At 43.7% G+C, this 15,406-nt stretch overlaps 1 protein-coding gene across 2 annotated transcripts in view; it reads left to right on the top strand.

Moving 5' to 3' along the window:
• Positions 1 to 232: 232 nt before the first annotated feature.
• Positions 233 to 15,406, top strand: part of stab1 (stabilin 1) — a 341,714-nt gene continuing 326,540 nt past the window's right edge. For both annotated transcript variants that reach the window (XM_072280942.1, XM_072280940.1), the window contains exons 1-3: positions 233 to 878; positions 9,467 to 9,600; positions 14,096 to 14,214. In XM_072280942.1, the coding sequence (XP_072137043.1) occupies positions 801 to 878; positions 9,467 to 9,600; positions 14,096 to 14,214 (331 nt within the window). In that variant the 5' untranslated portion in view covers positions 233 to 800. The remainder of the gene's footprint in view (positions 879 to 9,466; positions 9,601 to 14,095; positions 14,215 to 15,406) is intronic.

Genomic DNA, 15,406 nt, shown 5'->3' with positions numbered 1-15,406 from the left:
AAAAATACAAACGCTGCTCTTTTCCTCTGTTTTTGATTTGATCAAGGAAGCGAAGGTGGAATGTCTTACAGGGGTGTGAATGCAGCCTTTTAACCACTGATCTAAAGCCAGGCAGAAACGTGCATGAAGACGGGTCAAACCCGCCATATCACTTGGTGACTTCTTGCTCACAGAAGTTAATTTTTTTGGATTTTGAGGGGGGGAGGGGTGTCTGATGGGGAAGAAAAGGGGAGAACAACTCTGAGGAAAACTAGTGGGTGAGTTGGTCGTATGCAATCCAGTCGTTTCTAAACGGCCCGTGCGGATACAGTCACGGCGGCGGGACAGAACCCAGCACTGACAGAGATACCAGAGGACGGGGTGACAACTGTGCAATGCCTGGAGGGAAACTGACTTGCCCCCGAAATTTGTAACATTATCTGCAATGCCAGCGTTGAAGCGGGCGGATTTCCGAACATCTGTCTCGTTCTGATACGGCAGAAGGAAATCCTGTTTTCTGGAAGACTTTTGAATGTTAATCCCGGGTCTTTATAGATTATATACTTTCTCCTTCCGAAGCAAAGTGTATCCGCTTTAAAAAAAGAGTCAGAGCCTCGAACCGGTCCCGAGCTCGCATCTTGATGCACACTTGCAGCCGGGAGCGGAGCAGATGAGAGTTGTGTCTCTTCGGGCTGCTGTTCCCGTGGATCTGGCTATTACTGTGGGGTGTGCAGCCACCGTCTGCTCGCACTCTGTCATCCCGAGGATCGGCGGCACCCCTGACTTCAGCGGAGCCGCTCCGACTGACGGATGCTGAAAGAATGGAAGGTATCATTTCCTGGCTTTTTGCGGCACTGGTGGCTATCCTGTGGTGTCCTGGGGCTGCCGAGGGGATAAAGGTGAGTAGCCGTGTTCAGAAAGCAAGCTGATTGTGTGTCGCTCCATTCTCTGTGATACTCGGCGTGTACTTTGTGTGCCTGCTCTCTCCGTTTTGTTTTGCGGGCGGGCACAGGCCACCGCGCCTAGCGGCTGTTTATTTTTGCCCTACAGCGATGGAGATAATTTTGTTATTTGATTTCTCACAACTGATTATCTCCACCCGGGGAAATAGGGAGTGAGGGGGAGGGGGAGGGGGAGAAAAAGTCGTAATGGGGCGTTTCTCTGAGATAACACTTCGTTCCGGCAGAAACTTCTGTTGTTGGCCTGGTTTGATGCAGAACACGACGGGGTCAACAATTACACGAAAGCATCACAGAGATTTATGTGTGCCTTTTACCTTGCTGTGTGCATTTTAGGCCATTAACTATATTCTGTACGTTGAACTTGGGCTGCTGACTATTTGCCAAGTTAAAAAAAAAGCACAAGATGAGAGAGGAGGTAATTTAGATGGAAAAACTGGTTAAAATATGCTGAGTAACATGTGCCTCTGTATCTGCGGGATTTAAAGCCCACACTCCTTTTGGGCATTAATATCTCCTACCCATCGTTTTTAGCAGTAAATTGAGTACACTACTCAGAAATATTATTAAGTGGTACAGGACAGAAAGGGGCTCCTCGGCCCGGGTCGTCTGTGCCAACCTAATTACCTACCCGAGTTTTTCCCATTTGGGTCCTTTTCCCTCTAAGCCTTTCACTTCTTTACCACTCTGAATGGCTATGATTGCACAGGTGGATCGTCTGGTCAACATTCTGGAAACGTTGAAGAACTCGGAGGCCGCTGGAGGCTTTTAATCCTCGTTTTGAATATTGCCGCAATTTGCTACTCATTGCCACCTTGCACAACCTCATTCATTATCCTCTGTTTTCCTCCTTTCCCCTAAACTAGTTTGAATATCGTGCACTTTGAGCAACATTTTTATCCAACTGATCTTATAAAGAAACTGTTAAGAAATATGAAGGTATACAGTACATACAATTGACGTTAGTGTGATACCCCTCTGTGAGAGAGGCTTCCTGTCGGTGAGTTACACAGAACGTACACACTACAGCCCTTTCGTCCACCATGTTGAGCTGATCTTTTAATCCACTCTAAGAGCAATCTAATCTTTGCTCCTACATTGCTCTCTATCTGAGAGTTCCTTAAATATCCCTAATGTATCTACCTTTATGGTTGAGCAACACCTTGATGAATGCGAGAATTTTGGTTTGAAATATGTAAACACAAGGGATTCTGCAGCTATTGGAAATCAGGACCATAGAAACATAGAAAATAAGTGCAGGAGTAGGCCATTCGGCCCTTCGAGCCTGCACCGCCATTCAGTATGATCATGGCTGATCATCCAACTCAGAACCCTGTACCAGCCTTCCCTCCATACCCCCTGATCCCTTTAGCCACAAGGGCCATATCTAACTCCCTCAATGAACTGGCCTCAACTGTTTCCTGTGGCAGAGAATTCCACAGATTCACCACTCTCTGTGTGAAGAAGTTTTTTCCTCATCTTGGTCCTAAAAGGCTTCCCCTTTATCCTCAAATTGTGACCCCTCATTCTGGACTTCCCCAACATCAGGAACAACCTTCCTGCATCTAGCCTGTCCAATCCCTTTAGGATTTTATACGTTTCAATAAGATCCCCCCTCAATCTTCTAAATTCCAACAAATATAAGCCTAGTCAATCCAATGTTTCATCATATGAAAGTCCTGCCATCCCAGGAATCAATCTGGTGAACCTTCTTTGTACTCCCTCTATGGCAAGAATGTCTTTCCTCAGATTAGGGGACCAAAACTGCACACAATACTCCAGATGTGGTCTCACCAAGGCCTTGTACAACTGCAGTAGTACCTCCCTGCTCCTGTACTCGAATCCTCTCGCTATAAATGCCAGCATACCATTCGCCTTTTTCACCACCTGCTGTACCTGCATGCCCACTTTCAATGACTGGTGTATAATGACACCTAGGTCTTGTTGCACCTCCCCTTTTCCTATTCGGCCACCATTCAGATAATAATCTGTATTCCTGTTTTTGCCACCAAAGTGGATAACCTCACATTTATCCCCATTAAATTGAATCTGCCATGAATTTGCCCACTCACCTAACCAATCCAAGTCACTCTGCATCCTCTAAGCACCCTCCTCACAGCTAACACTGCCACCCAGCTTCGTGTCATCCGCAAACTTGGAAATGCTGCATTTAATTCCCTCATCTAAGTCATTAATATATATTGTAAACAACTGGGGTCCCAGCTCTGAGCCTTGCGGTACCCCACTAGTCAGTGCCTGCCATTCTGAAAAGGTCCCGTTTATTCCCACTCTTTGCTTCCTGTCTGCCAACCAATTCCCTATCCACATCAATACCATACCCCCAATACCGTGTGCTTTAAGTTTGCACACTAATCTCCTGTGTGGGACCTTGTCAAAAGCCTTTTGAAAATCCAAATATACCACATCCACTGGTTCTCCCCTATCTACTCTCCTAGTTACATCCTCAAAAAATTCTATGAGATTCGTCAGACATGATCTTCCTTTCACAAATCCAGGCTGACTTTGTCCGATGATTTCACCGCTTTCCAAATGTGCTGTTATCACGTCTTTGAAAACTGACTCTAGCATTTTCCCCACCACTGATGTTAGGCTAACCGGTCTATAATTCCTCGGTTTCTCTCTCCCTCCTTTTTTAAAAAGTGGGGTTACATTAGCCACCCTCCAATCCTCAGGGACTAGTCCAGAATCTAAAGAGTTTAGAAAAATTATCACTAATGCATCCACTATTTCTTGGGATACTTCCTTAAGCACTCTGGGATGCAGACCATCTGGCCCTGGGGATTTATCTGCCTTTAATCCCTTCAATTTACCTAACACCACTTCCCTACTAACATGTATTTCCCTCAGTTCCTCCATCTCACTAGACCCTCTGTCCCCTACTATTTCCAGAAGATTATTTATATCCTCCTTAGTGAAGACAGAACCAATGTAGTTATTCAATTGGTCTGCCATGTCCTTGTTCCCCACAATCAATTCATCTGTTTCTGTCTGTAAGGGACCTACATTTGTCTTAACCAATCTTTTTCTTTTCACATATCTATAAAAGCTTTTACAGTCAGTTTTTATGTTCCCTGCCAGTTTTCTCTCATAATCTCTTTTCCCTTTCCTAATTAAGCCCTTTGTCCTCCTCTGCTGGACTCTGAATTTCTCCCAGTCCTCAGGTGAGCCACTTTTTCTGGCTAATTTGTATGTTTCTTCTTTAGAATTGATACTATCTCTAATTTCCCTTGTCAGCCACGGGTGCACTACCTTCCTTGATTTATTCTTTTGCCAAACTGGGATGAGCAATTGTTGTAGTTCATCCATGCAACCTTTAAATGCTTGCCATTGCATATCCACCGTCAATCCTTTAAGTGTCATTTGCCAGTCTATCTTAGCTAATTCACATCTCATACCTTCAAAGTTACCCTTCTTTAAGTTCAGAACCTTTGTTTCTGAATTAACTATGTCACTCTCCATCTTAATGAAGAATTCCACCATATTATGGTCACTCTTACCCAAGGGGCCTCTCACGACAAGGTTGCTAATTAACCCTTCCTCATTGCTCATAACCCAGTCCAGAATAGCCTGCTCGCTAGTTGGTTCCTCGACATGTTGGTTCAAAAAACCATCCCGCATACATTCCAAGAAATCCTCTTCCTCAGCACCCTTACCAATTTGGTTCACCCAATCTATATGTAAATTGAAGTCACCCATTATAACTGCTGTTCCTTTATTGCACACATTTCTAATTTCCTGTTTAATACCATCTCCGACCTCACTACTACTGTTAGGTGGCCTGTACACAACTCCCACCAGCGTCTTCTGCCCCTTAGTGTTACGCAGCTCTACCCATATCGATCCCACATCCTCCCGGCTAATGTCCTTCCTTTCTATTGCGTTAATCTCCTCTCTAACCAACAATGCTACCCCACCTCCTTTTCTTTCATGTCTATCCCTCCTGAATATTGAATATCCCTGAATGTTGAGCTCCCATCCCTGGTCACCCTGGAGCCATGTCTCTGTGATCCCAACTATATCATATTCATTAATAACAATCTGCACTTTTAATTCATCCACCTTGTTACGAATGCTCCTTGCATTGACACACAAAGCCTTCAGGTGCGCATTTACAACACTCTTAGCCCTTATACAATTATGTTGAAAAGTGGCCCTTTTTGATTTTTGTAACACACATCAAAACCCAGAGGATGGGCAAGGGGTATAGTCAGAGGGACAGAGGGAGAAAAAGGAAAGTGAGAGAAAGAATGTGTGTATATAAATAAACAACGGATGGGGTACAAGGGGGAGGTGGGGCATTAGCGGAAGTTAGGGAAGTTAATGTTCATGCCATCAGGTTGGAGGCTAACCAGACGGAATATAAAGTGTTGTTCCTCCAACCTGAGTGTGGCTTCATCTCTACAGTGGAGGAGGCCGTGGATAGACATGTCAGAAAGGGAATGCGATGTGGAATTAAAATGTGTGATTTTTGCCCTGGATTTGCCAGCCTGCCACTTTTACCTGCTGGAGGAACTGAACAGGTTGTGAAGCATCTACGGAGAGTAATAAACTGATGACATTTCAGGCTGAGACCCTTCATCAGGACTGGGCAGGAGAGGGGAAGGAGCCTGAATGAGGAGGTGGGGGAGGGTAGGGTAGAAGGGGTAGGTGAGGGGGAAAGAGGAATGAAGTGAGAAGTTGGGAGGGGATAGGTGGAAAAGGTGAAAGGGCTGAAGAGGAGGAGAGGAGATTGGACCGTGAGAGAAAAGGAAGGAGGAGGGGCAACAGTGGGAGTGATGGGTAGGTTAGCCAGACTGGGGAGTGGAAGGGGGAGGAGATAATTTACAGAAGTTAGAGAAACCGATGGTTCATGCCATCAGGTTGGAGGCTACCCAGACAAAATACGATGTGTTGCTTCTCCAACTTGAGGGTGGCCTCATCGTGGCAGTAGAGAAGGCCATCGACCGACATGTCAGAATGGGATTGGAGATTAGAATGAAAAAGTTGAGAACTGAGAAATCTTGCTTGATGCGTGCGTAGCGAAGGTATTCAGCAAACTGTTCCTCCAATCTACATTGGGTCTTACTGATATAGAGGAGGCTACATCAGGAATACCAGATACAGTAGGTGACCCTGACACACTTGCAGGTTGAAATGTTGCCTCACCTGGAAGGGCTGGTTGGGGCCTTGAATGGAGATGAAGTAAGAGGTAGCACTTTGGCCATTTGTAGGGGTAAGTGTCAGGAAGAACATTAGTGGTGATGGACGAATGGCTAAGAGAATTACAGAGGGAGGTAAAGATGTGTTTGCTGGTAGGATCCCATTGAAGATGGCAGAGGTTGAATGATGTGTTGGACTTGGAGGCTCATGGGGTGGTAGGCAAGGACTAAAGGAACTCTATCCCTACTAAGCCATCTGGGAAGTGGAGGAGATGCGGGTGAGTGACAATAGGGGAAGGGAAACTTTGTTCTTTAAAGGAGGAGGACCTCTCTGGTTTTCCATAAAGGGAAGGCTCATCCTGGGAACAGATATGGCAGAGACAAAGGAATTGAGAAAAGGGAATCGCATTTTTACAGGAAACAGGGTGGGAAGAGGCATAATCAAGATAGTCATGAGAGTTGATAGCTTTATAAAAGATATCTGTAGACAGTTTGTCCGCAGAGATGGAAGCAGAGAGATTGAGAAAGGGAAGAGAGGTGTCAGAAATGGACCAAGTGAATTTAAGGGCAGGGTGGAAGATGGAGGCAAAATTGATGAAGTTGACAAGCTCAGCATGGGTGTATGAAGCAGCACCATCACAACATTCAATGTAGCGCAAAAAGAGTTGTGGAATATTACCAATGAAAGTTTGGTACATGGACTGTACCATGTAGTCAATGAAGAAGCAGGCATAGTTGGGGCCCATGCAGGTTCCCATGGCTACACCTTGGGTTTAGAGAAAGTGGGAGAAGCTAGGTGAGAAATTGTTGCGTGTGAGGACCCATTCTGCAAGACAGCGGCGGGGGTGGGGGCTGCTGGTGTTGGTGTGGAGGGGAGGGGAACTGGTTGGGTCTGTTGTTGAGAAAGAAATGGAGAGTTTTAAGGCCTTCTTGATGGAGAGTGGAAAGTTATAAGAACTGGATATCCATGGTGAAAATGAGGCAGTCAGGGCCAGGGAACTGAAAGTTGTGGAAGAGGTTGAGAGCCTGTGATGTGTCACAGAAATAAGTGGGAAGGGATTGAACCCAAAGGGGGTAAAATAGTGTTGAGGTATATGGACATGAGTTCAGTTGGGCAGGAGCAGAAAAAAACTGGGCCAATCCAGACAATCAGGTTTGTGGATATGAAAATTAATTTGAAAAGTGATTTGAAATGTGGTTGATTGTATAATCAAATTGACAAGGGTCATTCTAGTAATTCCTATCTGCAGACATTAAAACAAAGCAGACATCCCAACCTGCAAAAACTCATTTCAGGGAGGTAGCACCCTCGCCCCCACCCCCCGGCACCCTGGTCGACCTCCAAGGGCGTATGTAATACTTTGTTTAGTGATTTTGTCTAATCTGTAAACCAAGTTGGGTATATGCAGCAAATGTGACATTAAAATATGTGTATTATATTATTATATTTATTCTATTACAACTTTAAGCAAGTCTACAGGGAGTTTGGCCTCATCACGTAGGACATCAATAGTGTAGCTCCTTGGCAGCTAGCCAGATAGTTTAAATCAGGGGTCCCCAACCTTTTTTGCACCGCGGACCAGTTTAATATTAACAATATTCTTGCGGACAGGCCGACTCGGGGGTGGGGGTGTGGGTGGTGGGTGTTAAACGTGACCGGAATATAGGTGATAAGTCAAGTATAAGTCACTTGTAAGTGGCTAATACACTCAATTTCATTTCTAAAGGGGTTCATCTAACGAATTTAATATTAAACACACAGCGCATATTTTCCTCGCATGGATGTAGTGATAAGTCAATTATAACAGTGGTCCCAAACCTCCGGGCCGCGAAGAATGCAGCGGTACAGCGATAGCCAGAACGCACCCAGCACATCTTTAAGAAAAAAGCCAAAATAAACAAGTTAATTGATTAGGTGCCGCCCGGCTCATAAATGTCGGCCCAGATCAGAGCCGACACAATCAGCAATCACCTCTGATCTGGCTCGACATTTACGTGCCGGGCGGCACCTAATTAACTAGCTTGTCTATTTAGACCTTTTTCTTAAAGATGTGCTGGGTGTGTCCCGCCCACCGCTGTATTCTTCGTGGCCCGGAGGTTGGGGATCACTGAATTATAAGTCACTTATAAGTCAATAGCATCATAACATTTTAAGTAATGTTTGGATATTAAACACACAGCACATATTTTCCTTTTATGAACATATAAAATCATTGCAACACCAATATCGCTGAATCAGTGGGAGCCCTGGGCTGATTGCTTGTTCCCTGCAACAAGACGGTCCCATCGAGGGGTGATGGGAGACAGCGATACTCGAAGGGGGTTCCTTATGTCCAGTCTATTCCGCAATTTAGTTTTCATTGCATTCTTTGCAGAAAACTCCGCTTCGCAGAAATATGTTGGAAATGGAAGCAACGTTTTCAGTGCTTTCGTGGCTAACTCAGGATATTCAGCCTTGACTTTGATCCAGAATGCCGGCAGAGATGTTGTGTCAAACATACTTTTCAGCCCACGTCATTTGCAGGCTCGAGGAGTTGACCTTTTTCCCGTGCTGACATGAATGATTCATCGGGGACATTCACAAATGGGTCACGGACCCGTTCCTTTGCACGTCTTGCGTCACTGATGACCTCGCGTGCGTTAAAATTCAACAGTGGGCGTGACAGGGAATGAGGAAAGGTGCAGCTGACTCATATCGTTTCATATCGTTTCCTTGTGGCCCGGTGGTTGGGGACTACTCTTAGCACGAAGAGAGACCAATCAGGATGCTTGCTCTCCCTCTCGAAAAAAATTGATCCCCGGGATATTGTATATAATTTCCGGGCGTCAGGGAGCCACTATCGATATGTGGGAGACTCCCGGAACTTCCGGGAGAGGTGGGATGTCTGATAAAGTTAGGCAGGAAAGTGATTAAAATATTGCAGTGGCTTGTACCAAAAGTAAGATTTAAAACTTGTGTCCATATCTTAATTGCACCATACTTATTACTCTGGAATTGCCCTACTGGATCACTGGTTGAGCTGATTCTGTGTTTCTTAAATGAGTAATTTTTGCTGGTGAAGTTATGACATCAAGCTATTACAGGTTATAGATGTAATGCAATAGTGATTATTTAAGTTAAAAGAATAATCTTTTAACTCAAACGTTCTCTCAACAGCAAGATGTTTCCTCAACACATCTTTGCTTTGGTTCATAGGTGTGTTTGTGATATTTAGTGGGGAAGATCAATGCCTGTGGTCCTCAGTGCTCATGGTTTTTTGACCATTCTTCCAATGGAATTAAAATGGACATGAAAATTGGGTTGGAAATGATGTCTGATTTGTCTAACATAAAACTTTTGCTTCCCTTCCCTCTCCCATCCCAACCTAGAAATGGCAACGATGCAACGAGCAGATAGAGCTGTTCACGGAGACAGCCTGTACCTCCTGTTTGATAAGCCAAAATCTCTTGTGTCCTCGAGGCTTTCAAAAGACGAGACGCGGCTTTGGAATTCAAGACTGCAGGTGATTTTCATCAACAAATGAAATCTTGCTAGGCCACCATAATTTGATTTGTTATTACAGTATGTAGAAATCTAGATGTGTATTGAGTAAAAAAAATTCACATGATGAAAAACGTCACATTATGATGAAATTAATTAAGGGATATGGTCAATGTACATTGTAGCATGGTTTGCCAAGCCTGTGGTGATGATGCAGAAACAGAGATTTGGTGACATAGGGCTGCAGATACTGGATGGGTGTGAGGGAAGAGTAGTGAGTGCAGTTACTATTACAAGGGAGAAGGTGCTTAAAAAGCTGAAAGATCTAAGGGTACATGAGTCATCCAGACCGGATGAACTGCACCCTAGGGTTCTGAAAGAGGTAGTGGAGGCATTAGCAATGATCTTTCAAAAATCATTGGACCCTGGCATGGTGCCAGAGGACTGGAAAATTGCAAATTGTTACTCCGCTCCTTAAGAAAGGAGGAAGGCAGCAGAAAAGATATTATAGACCAGTTAGCCTGACCTCAGTGTTTGGGAAGATGTTGGAGTCAATTATTAAAGATGAGGTCATTGAGTACTTGGTGACACAGGACAAGATAGGACAAGGTCAGAGTGGTTTCCTTAAGGGAAGATCTTGCCTGATGAACCTGTTGGAATTCTTTGAGGAGATTACATGTAGGATAGCTGAAGGGTTGGTGTTGTATATTTGGACTCTCAGAAGGCCTTTGACAAGGTGCCACACATGAGGCTGCTTACCAAGTTAAGAGCCCATAGTATTACAGTTACTGGCATGGTTAGAGCATTGGCTGATTGGTAGGAGGCAGCAAGTCGGAATAAAAGGATGCATTTCTGGTGGGATGCCACTTACTAGTGACAGGGTTCCGTGTTGGGACTGTTCCTTTTTATGCCATATATCAGTGATTTACATGATGGAATAGATAGCTCTGTTGCCAATTTTGCAGATGATACAAAGATTGGAGGAGGGGCAGGCAGTGTTGAGAAAACAGGTAGGTTGCAGGAGGACTTAGACAGATTGGGAGAATGGGAAAGAAAGTCGCAAATGCAATGTTAGCATTCATTTCAAGAGGTCTAGTATACAAGAACAGGGGTGGGATGCTGAGGCTTTGTAAACTACTGGTGAGGCCTCCCTTTGAATATTGTGAATTATTTTCATCTCCTATCTAAGAAAAGATGTGCTGATATTGGAGAGGGTTCAGAGGAGGTTCACAAGGGTGATTCTAGGAATCAAAGGGTTATCATACAGGGAACGTTTGATGGCTCTGAGTCTGTACTCACTGGAATTTAGAAGGATGAGGGGGGATCTCATTGAAACCTTTTGAATGTTGAAAGGCCTAGACAGAGTAGATGTGGAAAGGATGATGTTTCCCATGGTGGGAGGGTCTAGGACAAGAGGGCACAGCCTCAGGATAGGGGGGTCTTTATTTAAACCAGAGGTGTGGAGAAATTTCTTTAGCCAGAGAATGGTGAATTTTTAGAATTTATTACCACAGGCAGCTGTGGAGGCCAGGTCATTGGGACTGTTTAAGGCAGAGATTGATAAGTTCTTGATTGGACATGGCATCAAAGGTCACAGGGGGAAGGCCGGGGAGTGGGGCTGAGGAGGAGATAGAAAAAAGGATCAGCCATGATTGAATGGCGGAGAAGACTCGATGGGCCAGACGACCTAAACCTACTCCTATGTCTTATGTCTCATACCAATCTTCCAGTCAATCATCTCCTGATAGTATAGCAAAACTCTAAATTGTGACCTAGAGCTGAGAGAGAGAAAAGGACTTCATGGAATGTCCTTCTACTCTGCTTCCACTGTACAAGATGGAGCCTGGTGTCCACCCCCTGTCCACTCAAGTTGTTATATTAAGGGTGGCATTTGCTGCCCATTCTGACTCTGTGTGCTGATGTTGGGGAGTCGGATCCTTGAAGCAGAGTATTCCATGTAGTGATGTTGTAAATGAATGGATATAGTAAAGGTGGCAGGACACTGAGGAACACTAATGTACAGAGAGATTTTGGGATGCAAGTCTGCAGTCCCTTGAAAGTGGCAACAAGAGTGAATATAGGCTTGCCAGGTCACTGAGTATAAATCATGTTGCACAGTTCGAACCTTTAGTTAGGCCACATGTGGAATACTGCATATAGTTCTGGTTGTCACATTACAGGAAGGATGTTTGAGGATTTTGCCTGGATTGGAAAGAATTAGCTACAAGAAGGGGTTGGGTAAAGTTGGTTTGTTTTCTCTGGAGAGTCAGAGGCTGAAGTATGACTGAACAAAAGTACATAATATTACAAAATATTAAGTATGTTTAATTGTTATAATTAGCAATTATGTCTATTGGAAATAGGGAGGGTTAAGTGCGTGGAAAACACTGCCAGGTGTGGCAGTAGAATCAGATCTGGTAGCGATGTTTAAGAGGCACTTAAATATGTGAACAGGCAGGGCACGGAGGGATGTGAACGTTGTGCAGGCGATGGTTTCAGTTAGATTGGCACCATGGTCATTGGGCTGAAGTCCTGTCCCGGTGCTGTGCTGCTCTGCGATAATTACAGGATCGGCCCCTGCAATGATGATGAAACAAGAAATGACTGCATCAAGATGACATTCCTCATGACTACACAGCTACTGTGCATCTTGATGTTTTCTGCTTCAGCCTGGGAGCTGTTGACAAAATAAGGTCAAGTGGTCTGGAAATGCCTTGGCATATTACATGAACTGTAAATGCAGCGAACGAGGGAGGAGCGGATGATGAGTACAGTTGTAATGAGACTATCTGCCGGAGTTTTTTAATCGTGATGACTGCTTCTTCAGACATTAAAGTTACATCCACGTGAAAGAGTTGTCAACACTCTATCAGACTTCTGACAAGAGCTGCTAGAGAGATTTTCCACGGGCCAGGAAATATAAAATCTTTTATAATCAGTATTTCAGTAAGACAATATATCAGCTGGAGGAAATCTTCAGATAGTATCAAAACACACTGATCAAGGAAATGTATTCCCAATGTGTGAGAGGCAGAATCCCCTAGCAACCAATATATTCAGATCAGCCTGTTGTAAATGTCATTCACATACTTCATACCAATGTATTAGAATAATTGCCAGGCACACCCTGACAATGTGCTTTGTAGCATGTAAGGAGGAAAGGAAAAAGTAGGAATAATGTAGTCCAGTCACAAACAAGAGAAAATCTGCTGATGCTGGAAATCCAAGAAACACACACAAAATGCTGGAGGAACTTAGCAGGCTAGGCAGCATCTATGGAAAGAGTACTGTCGACGTTTCATCAGGACAGGAGAAAAATGATGAGTTAGGGTAAGAAATGGGAGAAGGGAGGAGGAACCACAAGATGATAGGTAGACATTCAGCTCCCAACTACAGCCATCCTTCAGCCACGATTCCGTGATGGCCACAACATCATACCTGATGACCTGTAATAGTGCAACAAGATCACCTTATTTCTTATACTCTGTGCATTGAGATATAACACTTTGAGTGCTGTATTTACTACCCTTTTTGATTCTGCATCCCTAATGCACTGATACTCACCCTGATGGCTGCAATTATGTCCTATCATCTGTCTGTCCTTCCTGACAGTCTGACTGCATGCTATCTTTGCTTTTTTACCATCTGTCCTATCCTGAGTCCATTCACTCTGGTTTCCAACCCCCTGCCAAATTAGATTAAGCCCTCCCCAAAAGCTCTAACAAAACCTGCCCAGGAGAATATTGGTTCCCCTCGGGCTCGGTACCACCTGTCCCTTTTGAACAGGTCCTACCTTACCCAGAAGAGATCCCAATGATCCAAGAACCTGAAACCTCACCCCCTGCACCACCTTCTCAGCCACACATTAATTTTCCAGATCATCCTGTTTCTACCCTCACTGGCGCGTGGAACAGGCAGCAATTCAGAAATTACTACCCGGGAGGTCCTGCTTCTTAGCTTTCTGTCTAGTTCTCTAAATTCTCTTTTCAGGACCAACATGTACCAAGACATCTGGCTGCTCTCCCTCCCTCTCCAAAATGTTGTGGACGTGATCTGAGATGTTCATGACCCTGGCACCCAGGAGGCAACATACCATCCGGGTGTCCGTTCACGTCCACAGAATCTCCTGTCTGTTCTCCCCTGACTATGGAGTATCACTACCACTCCCCTCTTCTGCCTCTTTCCCTTCTGCATTGCGGACCCATGCTCAGTGCCAGTAACCTGGTCTCCGTATCATTCCCCTGGAGGTCATCCTCCACAGCAGTATCCAAAGCAGAAGAAAATATGCAGAGAGTTTTTGATTTTCTAGGGTACAGCTGTACAAAGACTGACCAGAATGATGTTGATTATTAGAAGTATTCAGCACAATACTTTTTCTAAACGAAGTCAACTAAGATCAGATATGATTTGACATTTTAAAAATACACATTTGACAAGTGATTATTAATAAGGAAAATATAGTTAAATATTTATCTATTCTTGCCAGTATTTTAATGATTTTATTTTTATTATATAAGATATTTTGTGGACTTGGGTGGAGAACAGCAAATTTCGCAAGTTGGTTGCAGGCATATATGTAAGAAGAACGTTTCGATATCCAAGTGTTGCAAAGGATTTTGGAGCCAGGATTGCCTAGGTGAGGAGTGACAGTTTGAATTTGACAGAGATTTATCTGCTATGGTGAAAATTTAAACCGAGTAATCAATTTTCATTTTATAAGCTGCCTTAATAAATTTTCACTTGGCAGCTGCAGTCTGAGAAGTGTGGACTAATAAAGACTGTTCTGTGACCACATTTGTACTTTGTTTGCTGTGGACCTTTTTTTCCAAAACAGTATGACGTTCAATATCCTTGAATCGTTTATATAATAATGTGGGATTTGAAATGAATCATAGTTTAATTATGTATAATTGATTTGATTGCAGAGTTGTGCATCTGCCCACTACATATTCTTTAACTTGAAGTTCCTAATAATAATCCATTTATGCCATGTTCTTGATGATTTTACTGTCAGCCTTAAACATTATATGTCCCAGTAAAGGAAACTCGTTGAATACTGTGTGGGCCCATTGGGTTGTTTAATGAGGAATTGCACATGGCTTCCTATTTTTCTTTTACAGTTTTTAACTTGGTAAGTAAGATGGTATATATGGGAAGAGAAACAGAATTAACGTTTTAATTCAAAGTGAAGGGTCTTTGACCTGAAAGTTTAACTTGCTTCTCTTTTCACAGGTGCTGACTGATCTAATAAGTGTTCTCTGTTTATTTCAGATGTTCAGCATCTAGTGTTTTGATTTTTGTTGGCTGCTTCAGTGTAAATAGTCAGCGTTGCTCTGTTGAGTTAAAAGATAACAAGACACTTTGGACAGTTTTGAAAACAAGAAAGAAACATTGATATTGGATTTTAAAATAGAAATGCTGGAAACATTAAGAAGTTCAAGTAGCTTCCATGGAAAATATAACAGACTTAAGGTTCAAGGTGGAAGTCTCTTTGTCAGAGTGAGGAAATCAATGTTAAGTTGAGAGAAGTGGAGGAGGGATGGAAAGGACAAAAGGAATATTTGTGTTGGGGGTGAAGCCATGGTTGCTCTGGGCTACGTTGTAAAGGTTGTAGTAAAAGGATGAGAATGCAAAACTGCTATCTGAAATGTGTTGTCAGAGGAGGTGGTGGAATAAGATGCAATCATTTCATTTATCAGGCAATTAGACACTTAAATAAGAAAAGCATAGAAAGATGCAGTTTTCATTTGCGCAGATCCCATTAGCATAGATAAGCAAAACAGTTAGCATGGATGTGACGGGCCGAAGGACCTGTCTCTGATTCTATG

Source organism: Mobula birostris, chromosome 16 (genome assembly GCF_030028105.1).
Source record: "Mobula birostris isolate sMobBir1 chromosome 16, sMobBir1.hap1, whole genome shotgun sequence".
Classification (NCBI taxonomy): Eukaryota; Metazoa; Chordata; class Chondrichthyes; order Myliobatiformes; family Myliobatidae; genus Mobula; species Mobula birostris.
Note: the sequence above shows the minus strand (reverse complement) of the source record. Positions and strands in the feature narration are given on the sequence as shown.